General features: G+C 55.2%; 1 protein-coding gene across 1 annotated transcript in view; it reads left to right on the forward strand.

Moving 5' to 3' along the window:
• LOC116936979 (unconventional myosin-VI-like) overlaps nt 1-17,227 on the forward strand; it is a gene marked incomplete at its 3' end in the record, with an annotated part of 98,819 nt that extends 81,592 nt beyond the window's left edge. Inside the window, exons 14-18 of the mRNA XM_076063537.1 lie at nt 7,896-7,998; nt 12,852-12,899; nt 13,895-14,115; nt 16,127-16,205; nt 17,055-17,227. Coding sequence (XP_075919652.1) covers nt 7,896-7,998; nt 12,852-12,899; nt 13,895-14,115; nt 16,127-16,205; nt 17,055-17,227 — 624 coding nt within the window. The remainder of the gene's footprint in view (nt 1-7,895; nt 7,999-12,851; nt 12,900-13,894; nt 14,116-16,126; nt 16,206-17,054) is intronic.
• Between the last annotated feature and the right edge of the window lie 612 nt (nt 17,228-17,839).

Consider the following 17,839-nt stretch of genomic DNA (forward strand, 5'->3'; position numbering starts at 1 on the left):
AGACTCAGCACTGTCACCCATAGACTCAACACTGTCACCCATAGACTCAACACTGTCACCCATAGACTCAACACTGTCACCCATAGACTCAACACTGTCACCCATAGACTCAGCACTGTCACCCATAGACTCATCACTGTCACCCATAGACTCAACACTGTCACCCATAGACTCAACACTGTCACCCATAGACTCAACACTGTCACCCATAGACTCATCACTGCCACCCATAGACTCATCACTGTCACCCATAGACTCAACACTGCCACCCATAGACTCAGCACTGCCACCCATAGACTCAACACTGCCACCCATAGACTCAGCACTGCCACCCATAGACTCATCACTGCCACCCATAGACTCAGCACTGCCACCCATAGACTCAACACTGCCACCCATAGACTCATCACTGCCACCCATAGACTCAACACTGTCACCCATAGACTCAACACTGTCACCCATAGACTCATCACTGCCACCCATAGACTCAGCACTGCCACCCATAGACTCAACACTGCCACCCATAGACTCAGCACTGCCACCCATAGACTCATCACTGCCACCCATAGACTCAACACTGTCACCCATAGACTCATCACTGCCACCCATAGACTCAACACTGCCACCCATAGACTCAGCACTGCCACCCATAGACTCAGCACTGTCACCCATAGACTCAGCACTGCCACCCATAGACTCAACACTGCCACCCATAGACTCAACACTGTCACCCATAGACTCAGCACTGTCACCCATAGACTCAGCACTGCCACCCATAGACTCAACACTGCCACCCATAGACTCAACAATGTCACCCATAGACTCATCACTGTCCCCTATAGACTCAGCGCTGTCACCCATAGACTCATCACTGTCACCCATAGACTCAGCACTGTCACCCATAGACTCAACACTGTCACCCATAGACTCAGCACTGCCACCCATAGACTCAACACTGCCACCCATAGACTCATCACTGCCACCCATAGACTCAACACTGCCACCAATAGACTCAACACTGCCACCCATAGACTCAGCACTGCCACCCATAGACTCAACACTGCCACCCATAGACTCAACACTGCCACCAATAGACTCAACACTGCCATCCATAGACTCATCACTGCCACCCATAGACTCAACACTGCCACCCATAGACTCAACACTGCCACCCATAGACTCAACACTGCCACCCATAGACTCAACACTGTCACCCATAGATTCAACACTGCCACCCATAGACTCAACACTGTCACCCATAGACTCATCACTGCCACCCATAGACTCAACACTGACACCCATAGACTCAACACTGTCACCCATAGACTCAACACTGCCACCCATAAACTCAACACTGTCACCCATAGACTCAACACTGCCACCCATAGACTCAACACTGTCACCCATAGACTCAACACTGCCACCCATAGACTCAACACTGTCACCCATAGACTCAACACTGCCACCCATAGACTCAACACTGCCACCCATAGACTCAACACTGTCAACCATAGACTCATCACTGCCACCCATAGACTCATCACTGTCACCCATAGACTCAACACTGTCACCCATAGACTCAGCACTGTCACCCATAGACTCAACACTGTCACCCATAGACTCAACACTGTCACCCATAGACTCAACACTGTCACCCATAGACTCAACACTGTCACCCATAGACTCAACACTGTCACCCATAGACTCAGCACTGTCACCCATAGACTCAACACTGTCACCCATAGACTCAACACTGTCACCCATAGACTCAACACTGTCACCTATAGACTCAGCACTGTCACCAATAGACTCAGCACTGTCACCTATAGACTCAACACTGCCACCCATAGACTCAGCAATGTCACCCATAAACTCAACACTGCCACCCATAGACTCAACACTGTCACCCATAGACTTAGCACTGTCACCCATAGACTCAACACTGTCACCTATAGACTCAACACTGCCACCCATAGACTCAGCACTGTCACCCATAGACTCAGCACTGTCACCCAAAGACTCAGCACTGTCACCCATAGTCTCAACACTGCCACCCATGGACTCAACACTGCCACCCATAGACTCAACACTGCATCATAGACTCAACACTGCCACCCATAGACTCAACACTGCCACCTATAGACTCAACATTGCCACCCATAGACTCAACACTGCCCATAGACTAAACACTGTCACCCATAGTCTCAACACTGCCACCCATAGACTCAACACTGCCACCCATAGACTCAACACTGCCACCCATAGACTCAGCACTGTCACCCATAGACTCAGCACTGCCCATAGACTCAGCACTGCCACCCATAGACTCAGCACTGTCACCTATAGACTCAACAATACCACCCATAGACTCAACACTACCACCCATAGACTCAACACTGTCACCTATAGACTCAACACTGCCACCCATAGACTCAACACTGCCACCCATAGACTCAACACTGTCACCCATAGACTCAGCACTGTCACCCATAGACTCAACACTGTCACCTATAGACTCAACACTGCCACCCATAGACTCAGCACTGCCACCCATAGACTCAACACTGACACCCATAGACTCAACACTGTCACCCATAGAATCAACACTGTCACCCATAGACTCAACACTGACACCCATAGACTCAACACTGTCACCCATAGACTCAACACTGTCACCCATAGACTCAGCACTGCCACCCATAGACTCATCACTGCCACCAATAGGCTCAACACTGACACCCATAGACTCAACACTGTCACCCATAGACTCAGCACTGTCACCCATAGACTCAACACTGTCACCCATAGACTCAACACTGTCACCCATAGACTCAACACTGTCACCCATAGACTCAACACTGTCACCCATAGACTCAGCACTGTCACCCATAGACTCATCACTGTCACCCATAGACTCAACACTGTCACCCATAGACTCAACACTGTCACCCATAGACTCAACACTGTCACCCATAGACTCAACACTGTCACCCATAGACTCATCACTGTCACCCATAGACTCAACACTGACACCCATAGACTCATCACTGCCACCCATAGACTCAACACTGTCACCCATAGACTCAACACTGCCACCTATAGACTCAACACTGCCACCCATAGACTCAACACTGTCACCCATAGACTCAGCACTGTCACCCATAGACTCAACACTGTCACCTATAGACTCAACACTGCCACCCATAGACTCAGCACTGCCACCCATAGACTCAACACTGACACCCATAGACTCAACACTGTCACCCATAGAATCAACACTGTCACCCATAGACTCAACACTGACACCCATAGACTCAACACTGTCACCCATAGACTCAACACTGTCACCCATAGACTCAGCACTGTCACCCATAGACTCAACACTGTCACCCATAGACTCAACACTGTCACCCATAGACTCAACACTGTCACCCATAGACTCAACACTGTCACCCATAGACTCAGCACTGTCACCCATAGACTCATCACTGTCACCCATAGACTCAACACTGTCACCCATAGACTCAACACTGTCACCCATAGACTCAACACTGTCACCCATAGACTCAACACTGTCACCCATAGACTCATCACTGTCACCCATAGACTCAACACTGACACCCATAGACTCATCACTGCCACCCATAGACTCATCACTGCCACCCATAGACTCAACACTGACACCCATAGACTCAACACTGTCACCCATAGACTCATCACTGTCACCCATAGACTCATCACTGCCACCCATAGACTCATCACTGTCACCCATAGACTCATCACTGCCACCCATAGACTCAACACCCCTCTCCCTCTCTCCTCCAACTCCTCCCCCTCTACCCCATCTCCCTACCCCCTCTCTACCCCCTCTCTACCCCACTCTCTACCCTCTCTCTACCCCCCTCTCTACCCCCTCTCTACCCCCTCTCTACCCCCTTTATACCCCATCTCTACCCCCACTCTACCCCCTCTCTAACTACCTCTCAACCCCCTCTCTACCCCCTCTCTACCCCCTCTCTACCCCCTCTCTACCCCGTCTCTACCCCGTCTCTACCCCGACTCTACCCCCTCTCTACCCCTCTCTACCCCCTCTCTAACCCCTCTCTACCCCCTCTCTACCCCCTCTCTACCCCTCTCTACCCCCTCTCTACCCCTTCTCTACCCTCTCTACCCCCTCTCAACCCCCCTCTCTACCCCCTCTCTACCCCTCTCTACCCCCTCTCACCCCCTCTCTACCCCCTCTCTACCCCCTCTCTCTACCCCCCCTCTACCCCATCTCCCTACCCCCTCTCTACCCCCTCTCTACCCCCCTCTCTACCCCCTCTCTACCCCCCTCTCTACCCCCTCTCTACCCCCTCTCTACCCCCTCTCTACCCCCTCTCTACCCCCTCTCTACCCCCCCTCTACCCTCCTCTACCCCCTCTCTACCCCCTCTCTACCCCCTCTCTACCCCCTCTCTACCCCCTCTCTACCCTCTTTTTAACCCCTCTCTACCCCCTTTCTACCCCCTCTCTACCCCCTCTCTACCCCCCTCTACCCCTCTACCCCCTCTCTACCCCCTCTCTACCCCCTCTCTACCCCCTCTCTACCCCCTCTCTAACCCCCTCTCTACCCCTCTCTACCCCCTCACTACCCCCTCTCTACCCCTCTCTACCCCCTCTCTACCCCTTCTCTACCCCTCTCTACCCCCTCTCAACCCCCCTCTCTACCCCCTCTCTACCCCTCTCTACCCCCTCTCAACCCCCCTCTCTACCCCCTCTCTACCCCCTCTCTCTACCCCCCTCTACCCCATCTCCCTACCCCCTCTCTACCCCCTCTCTACCCCCCTCTCCCCCCCTCTACCCCCTCTCTACCCCCTCTCTACTCCCTCTCTACCCCCCTCTCTACCCCCTCTCTACCCCCCTCTACCCTCCTCTACCCCCTCTCTACCCCCTCTCTAACCCCCTCTCTACCCCCTCTCTAACCCCTTTCTACCCCCCTCTCTACCCCCTCTCTACCGCCCTCTCTACCCCCTCTCTACCCTCTTTTTACCCCCTCTCTACCCCCTTTCTACCCCCTCTCTACCCCCTCTCTACCCCCCTCTACCCCCTCTCTACCCCCTCTCTACCCCCTCTCTACCCCCTCTCTACCCCCTCTCTACCCCTCTCTAACCCCCTCTCTACCCCCTCTCTACCCCCTTTTCTACCCCCCTCTCTACCCCCTCTCTACCCCGCTCTACCCCCCTCTACCCCCTCTCTACCCCCCTCTACCCCCTCTCTACCCCCCTCTACCCCCTCTCTACCCCCTCTCTTTACCCCCTCTCTACCCCCTCTCTAACCACCTCTCAACCCCCTCTCTACCCCCTCTCTACCCCCTCTCTAACCCCCTCTCTACCCCCTCTCTAACCCCCTCTCTACCCCCTCTCTACCCCCTCTCTACCCCCTCTCAACCCCCTTTCTACCCCCTTCTACCCCTCTCTACCCCCTCTCTACCCCCTCTCTACCCCCTCTCTACCCCCTCTCTACCCCCTCTTTACCCCCTCTTTACCCCCTCTCTACCCCTCTCTACCCCCTCTCTACCCCCTCTCTACCCCCTCTCTACCCCCTCTCTACCCCCTTTCTACCCCCTCTCTACCCCCTCTCTAACCACCTGTCAACCGCCTCTCTACCCCCTCTCTACCCCCTCTCTACCCCCTCTCTACCCCCTCTCTACCCCCTCTCTACCCCCTCTCTACCCCCTCTCTACCCCCTCTCTCTACCCCCTCTCTCTACCCCTCTCTCTACCCCCTCTCTACCCCCTCTCTACCCCCTCTCTACCCCCTCTCTACCCCCTCTCTACCCCTCTCTACCCCCTCTCTACCCCCTCTCTACCCCCTCTCTACCCCCTCTCTACCCCCTCTCTACCCCCTCCTACCCCCTCTACCCCTTTCTACCCCCTTTCTACCCCCCTCTCTACCCCCTCTCTACCCCCTCTCTACCCCCTCTTTACCCCCTCTCTACCCCCCTCTCTACCCTCCTCTCTACCCTCTCTCTACCCCCCTCTCTACCCCCTCTCTACCCGCTCTCTAACCCCTCTCTACCCCCTTTTCTACCCCTCTCTACCCCTCTCTACCCCCTCTCTACCCCCTCTCTACCCCCTCTCTACCCCCTCTCTACCCCCTCTTTACCCCCTCTTTACCCCCTCTCTACCCCCTCTCTACCCCCCTCTCTACCCCCCTCTCTACCCCCTCTCTACCCCCTCTCTACCCCCTCTCTACCCCTTCTCTACCCCCTCTCTACCCCCTCTCTACCCCCTCTCCCCTCTCTACCCCCTCTCTACCCCCTCTCTACCCCCTCTCTACCCCCCTCTCAACCCCCCTCTCAACCCCCTCTCTACCCCCTCTCTACCCCCTTTCTACCCCCTCTCTACCCCCTCTCTACCCCCCTCTCTACCCCCTCTCTACCCCCTCTCACCCCCTCTTTACCCCCTCTTTACCCCCTCTCTACCCCCTCTCTACCCCCCTCTCTACCCCCCTCTCTACCCCCTCTCTACCCCCTCTCTACCCTTCTCTACCCCTCTCTCTACCCCCTCTCTACCCCTCTCTACCCCCTCTCTACCCCCTCTCTACCCCCTCTCTACCCCCCTCTCACCCCCCTCTCAACCCCCTCTCTACCCCCTCTCTACCCCCTTTCTACCCCCTCTCTACCCCCCTCTCTACCCCCCTCTCTACCCCTCTCTACCCCCTCTCTACCCCCTCTCTACCCCCTCTTTACCCCCTCTTTACCCCCTCTCTACCCCCTCTCTACCCCCTCTCTACCCCCTCTCTACCCCCTCTCTACCCCCTCTCTACCCCCTTTCTACCCCCCTCTCTACCCCCTCTCTAACCACCTGTCAACCGCCTCTCTACCCCCTCTCTACCCCCTCTCTACCCCCTCTCTACCCCCTCTCTACCCCCTCTCTACCCCTCTCTACCCCCTCTCTACCCCCTCTCTACCCCTCTCTCTACCCCCTCTCTCTACCCCCTCTCTCTACCCCCTCTCTACCCCCTCTCTACCCCCTCTCTACCCCCTCTCTACCCCCTCTCTACCCCCTCTCTACCCCCTCTCAACCCCCTCTCTACCCCCTCTCTACCCCCTCTCTACCCCCTCTCTACCCCCTCTCTACCCCCTTTCTACCCCCTTTCTACCCCCTCTCTACCCCCTCTCTACCCCCTCTCTACCCCCTCTTTACCCCCTCTCTACCCCCCTCTCTACCCTCCTCTCTACCCTCTCTCTACCCCCTCTCTACCCCCTCTCTACCCGCTCTCTAACCCCCTCTCTACCCCCTTTCTACCCCTCTCTACCCCCCTCTACCCCTCTCTACCCCCTCTCTACCCCCTCTCTACCCCCTCTCTACCCCCTCTTTACCCCCTCTTTACCCCCTCTCTACCCCCTCTCTACCCCCCTCTCTACCCCCCTCTCTACCCCCTCTCTACCCCCTCTCTACCCCCTCTCTACCCCTTCTCTACCCCCTCTCTACCCCCTCTCTACCTACCCCTCTCTACCCCCTCTCTACCCCCTCTCTACCCCCTCTCTACCCCCCTCTCAACCCCCCTCTCAACCCCCTCTCTACCCCCTCTCTACCCCCTTTCTACCCCCTCTCTACCCCCTCTCTACCCCCCTCTCTACCCCCTCTCAACCCCCTCTCTACCCCCTCTCAACCCCCTCTCTACGCCTCTCTACCCCCTCTCTACCCCTCTCTACCCCCCTCTCTACCTCCTCTCTACCCCCTTTCTACCCCCTCTCTACCCCCTCTCTACCCCCTCTCTTCCCCCTCTCTACCCCATCTCTACCCCTCTCTACCCCCCTCTCTACCCCCTCTCTACCCCCTTTCTACCCCTCTCTACCCCCTCTCTACCCTCTCTCTACCCCCTCTCTACCCCCCTCTCTACTCCACAGTATTCAAGGTCTCGTGAAACTGACCTCTCTGATGGGGAAAGTGACTCAGATGAAATCTGCCGCCTCCACTCTCAAAGATGGACAGCAAGAGATGATGACCAAGGTGGGTGGTTGCGTGTGAGTGTGTGTGTGAGTGTGTGTGAGTGTGTGAGTGTGTGTGTGTGAGTGTGTGAGTGTGTGTGTGAGAGTGTGTGAGTGTGAGTGAGTGTGTGAGTGTGTGAGTGAGTGTGTGTGAGTGTGTGTGTGAGAGTGTGTGAGTGTGAGTGAGTGTGTGAGTGTGTGTGAGTGTGAGTGAGTGTGTGTGTGTGTTTGTGTGTGTGTGTTTGTGAGTGTGTGTGTGAGTGTGTGAGTGTGTGAGTGTGTGTGTGAGTGTGTGTGTGAGTGTGTGTGTGTGTGAGTGTGTGTGTGTGTGAGTGTGTGTGTGAGTGTGTGTGTGTGTGAGTGTGTGTGTGAGTGTGTGTGAGTGTTTGTGAGTGTGTGTGAGTGTGTGTGTGTGTGTGAGTGTGTGTGTGTGAGTGTGTTTGTGAGTGTGTGAGTGTGTGTGAGTGTTTGTGAGTGTGTGTGAGTGTGTGTGTGTGAGTGTGTGTGTGTGTTTGTGAGTGTGTGTGAGTGTGTGTGAGAGTGAGTGTGTGTGAGTGTGTGTGAGTGTTTGTGAGTGTGTGTGAGTGTGTGTGAGTGTGTGAGTGTGTGTGAGTGTGTGAGTGTGTGCGAGTGTGTGAGTGTGTGTGTGTTTGTGAGTGTGTTTGCGAGTGTGTGTGAGTGTGTGTGAGTGTGTTTGAGTGTGTGTATGTGTGTGATTGTGTGTATGTGTGTGAGTGTGTGTCTGAGCATGTGTAAGTGTATGAGTGAAAGTATGTGAGTGTGTGTGAGTGTGTGTGAGTGTGTGTATGTGTGTAAGTGTGTGTATGTGTGTAAGTGTGTGAGTGTGTGTGTGAGTGTCTATATGTGTATGAGTGTGTGTGAGTGTTTGAGTGTGTGTGAGTGTGTGAGTGTGTGTCTGAACATGTGTGAGTGTGTGTGTGAATGTGTGTGTGAGTGTGTGTAAGTGTGTGTGAGTGTGTGTGAGTGTGTGTGAGTGTGTGTGTGAGTGTGTGAGTGTGTGTGAGTGTGTGTCTGAGTATGTGTGAGTGTATGTGTGAAAGTATGTGAGTGTGTGTGAGTGTGTGTGAGTGTGTGTATTTGTATAAGTGTAAGCCCCAGGCTACTTTGGGCTCGCCTTCCCATCAACCGGAGGCGAGGAATGGTGGTCGTGGTTACTTATGCACCCACCAAAGATGAACATCCGTGGAGGGATGCAGGCAAAGCCGATGAGTCAGATGCCTTCTATGACCTCCTGTCACAGGTGCTGGCTAAAGTGGCCCCTCGGGATAGAGTCATCATGTTGGGTGACATCAATGCCCGAGTTTGTCATGATACTAGAACCTGGTCTGGAGTGATTGGAGGGCATGGGTCAGATCAGCTCAATAACAACGGTAGGAGGCTGCTAGATTTTTGTGCAGCCCATGGGCTTGTAATTACCAACACGCTGTTCCGGCATCGGCGCATCCACACAACATCATGGATGCATGCCGGGTCCAAGCAAGAACATCTGCTGGACTACATAGTGACGGACCAGCGGATGCGAGCCCATGTCCTTGACACCAGGACCTACCGTGGAGCTGATCTGCCCTCTGACCATCGACTAGTCATCTGTAAGATGCGCCTGCCATTCTTCCACTCCGGTGGTAGGTGTACACCCAGGACCCCATTCCGACCTAAAGTGGCCTGGTCTCAGTTATCTGATGAAAGTTGCAAGCGAGAATTTCATCATCGCTTGCGGCTGGGATTGGCATCGTCCCGACTCCTCCTGATGTCGAGGGTAAATGGGAGAGGTTTAGGACTGTGACTCATGCAGCTGCAATGGCTGCTTTGGGTACGCGGTCCAGACCTCCCCAGAGACCCTGGCTGACAGAGGAGGTGTTCAGGATGGTTGAGAAAAAGTGACAGGCCCACTGCCATCGGCTACAGAATCCCACGTCAGAGAATGAGGAGGCTTACCGCAGCCTTCGCTCGGAGGTTCGGAGAGCCGTGAGGCGCTGCAAGGATGGGTGGTGGTCGGGGGTTGCTGAGGAGATGGAGTCTGCCTCAGTGGGCCGTGATCACAAATCTCTATTTAACTCCATCCAAAAAAGTAACCTGCAGCGCCACACCTATTACCATCATTAGGGGAAAAAACAGTGATCCAATCTCCGACCCCCAGGAACAGGTTTGCAGATTTGGTGAGAATTTCTGTGAGGTCCTGGGGGAGGGAAAATCCCTCAGCCAGGAAAACATCGTGGCACAAAGTGAGGATGACCCTGCTGAGGCTGCGGTGCCTCAAATATTGGAAGAAGTCACCCCCTGTGAGTAGCTGGCTGAGGTGCCGTCTGTTGAGGAAGTACTGAAGGCGATCCGGAGTCTAAGACCAGGAAAGGCAGCGGGCAGAGATGATCTCCCAAGCGAAATGCTGAGGGAGGGTGGCGTTTGTGCACAGACTGCCCTATATGACATCATAACAACAGTCTGGACCACTGGACGGGTTCCGCAGGATTGGAAGGATGCCCTGGTGGTCCCCCTTTTTAAGAAGGGGGACCGCACAGACTGTAACAACTACAGGGGCATCTCACTACTCAGTGTGCCGGGAAAGGTCCTGGCAAGGATTATTCAGCATCGCCTTGCCAGGCACGCTGAGGACAGGCTTGCGGAGCCCCAATGCGGTTTCAGGATGGGGCGGTCCTGCACAGATGCCATATTTTCTGTCCGTCTGCTACAGCAGAGGTGTAGGGAATTCCAACAAGACCTACATCTCTGCTTTATTGACCTGGTCAAGGCCTATGATACCATCAGTAGGCCTGGGCTCTTGGTCGTTCTTCGTGCTTTTGGAGTACCTGACCCTCTGCTCACGATCATTAAGGACCTTCATGATGGTGAGCAGGCCCGGGTAAAACTACGTGGCCGGGAGTCAGAGCCATTCCCTGTACACCTTGGGGTGCGACAGGGATGTCCTCTGGCTCCCACATTATTTAACATCTATTTTGACCACGTAGTTCGTGAAGCCTTCAATAGCTGTACCGGGGGAATCTCCATATGGTACAGATATAATGGGAGGCTGATCGACGCCTGGGTGCGGTCAAGGGATGACTCCCTATTGCTCAACCACGTTATGTATGCCAATGATTTGGTAATAGCTGCTCATTCAGAGGAGGAATTGGAGACGCTGCTGCTGAGACTGGAGCGTGCCACTAAGAGATGGAGCCTTACCATCAGCCCCACCAAAACTAAGCACCTGCCAGGGTATTTTGTACCATCGGAAACTCCACCCCCACAAATCCCAATCGGTGATGGGGCAGTTGTGGAGAGAGTGGAGAGTGCCCATACTTGGGCAGTGTGCTTATGACTGGCTCCAGTTTAACAGCAGAGGTCTCACTCCGAATCAGTCGAGCGTAAATATCTTTTCATCGGTTGCATAACGCTGTGTAGAAGCTACCTGGTCTGTCGCTCCACACTAAGCTTCAGGTCTTCTTGGCCACGGTCATTCCCTCCCTTTTCTCTACCCTTGCGAAACGTGGACCCCCTTAATGGAACATCTTCTCTGGTTAGAAACATTTAGGCTGGCCTGCCTACGATCCATCCTGGGTTTAACCAGACTGGATTGTGTGAGGAGCTCACAAATCCTTGAAAGATCTCGGCAAGGTCCCATTGGTGAGCTCCTCCGGCGGGCAAGGCTGCGATGGCTGGGTCATGTAGCCCGCATGCCCAGCCACAGCATGCCGAAACAGCTTTTGTTCGGCCGGATTGAGGGGGCTAAACGGGCGCGGCACAGGCTAGAAAAGAGATGGAGTGATGTGGTACAGGAGGACGTGGAGCTGAGTGGACTTGCCGATGACTGGTACCAGCGGTGTCAAGATCGGCCTCTTTGGAGGAGGCTCGTGAAAGACGCTACTGGGCAGTTGGAGGTAGTCGCCCTCCAACAGCAACGGAGGGCGGAGGAGCAATGCTCACAACAACGAGCGGAGCGCCGGGTGGCTAAAGCACAGCAGGTTGGCACAGTAGGGGGCACAGGTGGTGCATCAACCAGTCATCTCAGTCATCTCAGTCAGTCGACCCGTGGCACCTGCTGGGTCTGCCCCGTGACCTCCTGCCAGCGCGCGTTCGACACTTCACGTGGCCTTAGGGTGCACATAGCCTGGCACAAGCGTTGTGGTGACGTCACCGCCCCTTAGTGGTGAATGGCGGTTGTTGTTGTGTGAGAGTGTGTGCGTTTGTGAGTGTGTGTGAGTGTTTGAGTGTGTGTGAGTGTTTGTGTGAGTGTCCAAGCAAGAACATCTGCTGGACTACATAGTGACAGACCAACGGATGCGAGCCCATGTCCTTGACACCAGGACCTACCGTGGAGCTGATCTGCCCTCTGACCATCGACTAGTCATCTGTAAGATGCGCCTGCCATTCTTCCACTCCGGTGGTGGGTGTACACCCAGGACCCCATTCCAACATAAAGTGGCCTGGTCTCACTTTTCTGATGAAAGTTGCAAGCGAGAATTTCATCATCGCTTGCGGCTGGGATTGGCATCGTCACCGACTCCTCCTGATGTCGAGGGTAAATGGGCGAGGTTTAGGACTGTGACTCATGCAGCTGCAATGGCTGCTTTGGGTACGCGGTCCAGACCTCCCCAGAGACCCTGGCTGACAGAGGAGGTGGTCAGGATGGTTGAGAAAAAGCGACAGGCCCACTGTCATCGGCTACAGAATCCCACGTCAGAGAATGAGGAGCGTAGTAAACATCGCCACTGGGAAGACAAAGGCGGCCGGGCGTGGTGTTGGCCACCCACCCCCTCGTGTGCCGTGCCGCACGTTAGTGGTGCTCGCTAACAGCACTTGCCCCTACATACTGTGAAGGCTACACGGGGGATCTTTGTCTTTGTGTTTCTGTCGTCTCAGGTCCAGGACATCGAGGCGGCCATTGTGAAAGCGACAACAGGGATCAAGGTTCGTGGTTCTAGCGGTCACAGTTCTCATCACAATCACCATCATCACAATCATCACAATCACCACCACCACCATCACCATCATCATCACTATCATCATCACCATCACCATCACCACTATCACCACCATCACCATCATCACTATCATCACCATCATCACCACTATCACCATCATCACCATCATCACTATCATCATCACCATCATCACAATTACCATCATCACCACTATCATCACTATCACCATCATCATCACCATCGTCACTATCACCATCATCATCACTATCATCACCATCATCACCATCATCATCACCGTCATCACCTTCACCATCATCACCATCATCACCATCATCATCACCATCACCATCACCATTATCACCATCATCATCACCATCATCACCTTCACCATCATCACCATCATCATCACCATCATCACCATCATCACCATCATCACCATCATCATCACCATCATCACCTTCACCATCATCACCATCATCATCATCACCATCATCATCACCATCATCACCATCACCATCATCACCATCACCATCATCACCATCATCATCACCATCATCACCATCACCACCACCACCACCACCACCTCCTCCTCACCACCTCCTCACCACCATCACCACCACCACCTCCTCACCTCCTCACCACCACCTCCTCCTCACCACCACCTCCTCCACAGAGCTCCACGGCGCTGTCTCACGTGGACATGGAGGCGTCCTTCTCGCGCCTGGTGGCCTCCTCCTTACTCACCACCTCCTCACCATCACCACCTCCTCCTCACCACCTCCTCCTCACCACCACCTCCTCACCACCTCCTCCTGACCACCTCCTCCACAGAGCTCCACGGCGCTGTCTCACGTGGACATGGAGGCGTCCTTCTCGCGCCTGGTGTCCTCCTCCTTACTCACCACCTCCTCACCATCACCACCACCACCTCCTCACCACCACCTCCTCACCACCACATCCTCCTCACCACCTCCTCCACAGAGCTCCACGGCGCTGTCTCACGTGGACATGGAGGCGTCCTTCTCGCGCCTGGTGGCCTCGTCGAGGCGTCTGCTGGAGGAGCTCTCTCGCCTGCAGCAGCAGCAGCAGGAGATGGAGGAGGTGGAGCACCTCCGCAGGATCCAGGCGGAGATGGAGCGCGAGAGGCAGAGGCGACGTGACGAGGAGGAGACGAGGAGGAGGGACGAGGAGGAGCGGACGCTGTGAGAGGCGGGGCTGGTGGCCGTCGTGATGGGGGTGGTGATGGTGGTGGTGGTGGTGACGGGGGTGGTGGTGGTGGTGGTGATGTGGTGGTGGTGGTGGTGATGGTGGTGGTGGTGATGGGGGTGGTGGTGTGGTGGTGATGGTGGTGGTGGTGATGGTGGTGGTGGTGGTGGTGATGGGGGTGGGGGTTGTGGTGATGGGGGTGGTGGTTGTGGTGGTGATGGGGGTGGTGGTGGTGGTGATGGGGGTTGTGGTGGTGATGTGGTGGTGGTAGTGGTGATGGTGGTGGTGGTGGTGATGGGGGTTGTGGTGGTGATGTGGTGGTGGTGGTGGTGTGGTGGTGATGTGGTGGTGGTGGTGGTGGTGGTGATGGGGGTGGTGGTTGTGGTGGTGATGGGGGTGGTGGTGGTGATGGGGGTTGTGGTGGTGATGTGGTGGTGGTGTGGTGGTGATGTGGTGGTGGTGGTGATGTGGTGGTGATGTGGTGATGATTGGGGGTTGTGGTGGTGATGTGCTGGTGATGGGGGTAGTGGTGTTGATTTGGTGGTGATGGGGGTAGTGATGGTGATTGGGGGTTGTGGTGGTGGTGGTGATGGGGGTGGTGGTGGTGATGTGGTGGTGATGTGGTGGTGGTGGTGATGGGGGTTGTGGTGGTGATGTGGTGGTGATGTGGTGGTGGTGGTGGTGGTGATAGGGGTGGTGGTTGTGGTGGTGATGGGGTGGTGGTGGTGGTGGTGGTGATGGTGATGGGGGTTGTGGTGGTGATGTGGTGGTGGTGGTGGTGATGTGGTGGTGGTGGTGATGGGGGTGGTGGTGGTGATGGGGGTTGTGGTGGTGATGTGGTGGTGGTGGTGTGGTGGTGATGTGGTGGTGGTGGTGATGGGGGTGGTGGTGGTGATGGGGGTTGTGGTGGTGATGTGGTGGTGGTGGTGTGGTGGTGATGTGGTGGTGGTGGTGGTTGTGGTGGTGATGGGGGTGGTGGTGGTGATGTGGTGGTGATGTGGTGATGATTGGGGGTTGTGGTGGTGATGTGGTGGTGATGTGGTAGTGACTGGGGGTTGTGGTGGTGATGTGGTGGTGATTGGGGGTTGTGGTGTTGATTTGGTGGTGATGGGGGTAGTGATGGTGATTGGGGGTTGTGGTGGTGGTGATGTGGGTGGTGGTGGTGATGAGGTGGTGATTGGGGTGGTGGTGGTGGTGGTGATGTGGTGGTGATGGTGGTGGCGATGTGGTGGTGATGGATGTGGTGGTGTGGTGTGATAGTGATGTGGTGGTGATGGGGGTGGTGGTGGTAGTGATGGGGGTTGTGGTGATGTGGTGGTGATGGTGATTGGGGGTTGTGGTGATGTGGTGATGTAGTGGTGGTGGTGGTGATGTGGTGGTGATGGGGGTTGTGGTGGTGATGTGGTGGTGATTGGGGGTTGTGGTGGTGATGTGGTGGTGATGGTGGTGATGTGGTGGTGATGGTGGTTGTGGTGGTGGTGATGTGGTGGTGATGGGGGTTGTGGTGGTGATGTGGTGGTGGTGATTGGGGGTTGTGGTGGTGATGTGGTGGTGATTGGGGGTTGTGGTGGTGGTGATGTGGTAGTGATTGGGGGTTGTGATGGTGATGAGAGATGGGAGTAGTGATGGTGATGAGATATGGTGTTGGTGGTGATGATGAGAGGTGGTGGTGATAGTGGTGGTGATAGTGTTGGTGATAGTAGTGGTAATGGAAATGATGGGGTGGTGGTGATGGTGGTGGTGATGAGAGATGGGGGTAGTGGTGGTGATAGTAGTGGTGATGGAAATGATGTGGTGGTGATGGTGGTGGTGATGGTGGTGGTGATGAGAGATGGGGGTAGTGGTGGTGATGGTGGTGATGGTGCTGATGATGGTGTTGATGATGGTGTTGATGATGGTGCTGATGATGTTGATGATGGTGCTGATGATGACGACGGTGCTGATGATGGTGTTGATGATGGTGCTGATGATGTTGATGATGGTGCTGATGATGTTGATGATGTTCAGGAAAGCGGAGATGGAGGTGAGAAGGAAGCATGAGGAGGAGCAGGAGAAGAGGAGAGAGATGGAGCAAAGACAGTTCAGGGTGAGTGGGTGGGTGAGTGGGTGGGTGGGTGGGTGAGTGAGTGGGTGGGTGGGTGGGTGAGTGGGTGGGTGAGTGGGTGGGTGGGTGAGTGGGTGGGTGAGTGGGTGAGTGGGTGGGTGGGTGAGTGAGTGGTTGAGTGGGTGGGTGGGTGACTGGGTGGGTGAGTAAGTGAGTGGGTGAGTGAGTGGGTGAGTTGGTGGGTGAGTGAGTGATTGGGTGAGTGAGTGAGTGGGTGAGTGGGTGGGTGAGTGGGTGGATGAGTGGGTGGGTGAGTGGGTGGGTGAGTGGATGAGTGGGTGAGTGAGTGGGTGGGTGGGTGGGTGAGTGGGTGGGTGGCTGGGTGAGTGGGTAAGTGGGTGGGTGGGTGGGTTAGTGGGTGGGTGGGTGAGTGATTGAGTGAGTGAGTGGTTGGGTGGGTGAGTGGGTGAGTGAGTGGGTGGGTGAGTTGGTGGGTGAGTAAGTGAGTGGGTGCGTGGGTGGGTGGGTGACTGGGTGGGTGAGTAAGTGAGTGGGTGAGTGGGTGGGTGAGTTGGTGGGTGAGTGAGTGATTGGGTGAGTGAGTGAGTGGGTGAGTGGGTGTGTACGTGAGTGTGTAGGTGAGTGGGTGAGTGAGCGAGTGTTTGAGTGTGTAGGTGGGTGAGTGAGTGAGTGAGTGTATGGGTGAGTGGATTAGTGGGTGAGTGTATGAGTGAGTGGGTGTTTAGGTGAGTGAGTGAGTGGGTGAGTGTGTAGGTGAGTGTGTGAGTGAGTGTGTGGGTGAGTGAGTAGGTGAGTGTGTAGGTGAGTGTGTGAGTGAGTGTGTAGGTGAGTGAGTAAATGACTTGACCATCGACTTCACGACGTCCCCAGGAGGAGATGGAGCGCCAGGCGGAGTTGGATCGCGAGGAGGCGGAGCGCCGGGAGACTTTCCGTCTCCAGGAGATGCGGGACTCTGAACTCGCGCTCAGGATCTGTGGAGGGGAGGGGGGGGAGGGGGGACGCGGGGGAGGGGCCAGCCCCCACCCTGAGCCCGCGCCACGCACGTGAGTATAAAGCTAAAGGCAGAGGCGTCAAATTATTCCCAGGTAGCCTTGCATGAGATGCGGGGGCAAGTGCAGTGAAGGATGGAGCCACTCACAAACTAACACACAGACTCACTCACAGACTCACTCACAGACTCACTTACAGACTCACTCACAGACTCACTCACAGACTCACTCACAGACTCACTCAGACTCACTCACAGACTCACTCAGACTCACTCACAGACTCACTCACAGACTCACTCAGACTCACTCACAGACTCACTCACAGACTCACAGACTCACTCACAGACTCACTCAGACTCACAGACTCACTCAGACGCACTCACAGACTCACTCACAGACTCACTCACAGACTTATTCACATACTCACTCACAGACTCACTCAGACTCACTCACAGACTCACTCACAGACTCACTCAGACTAACTCACAGACTCACTCACAGACTCACTCACAGACTCACTCACAGACTCAGACTAACTCACAGACTCACTCAGACTCACTCACAGACTCACTCACAGACTCATCCACAGACTCACTCAGACTCACTCACAGACTCACTCAGACTCACTCAGACTTACTCACAGACTCACTCAGACTCACTCACAGA

Source organism: Petromyzon marinus, unplaced genomic scaffold (assembly GCF_048934315.1).
Source record: "Petromyzon marinus isolate PM22_M1 ecotype Great Lakes invasive population unplaced genomic scaffold, UKy_Petmar_22M1.pri1.0 PM_Scaffold_144, whole genome shotgun sequence".
Classification (NCBI taxonomy): Eukaryota; Metazoa; Chordata; class Hyperoartia; order Petromyzontiformes; family Petromyzontidae; genus Petromyzon; species Petromyzon marinus.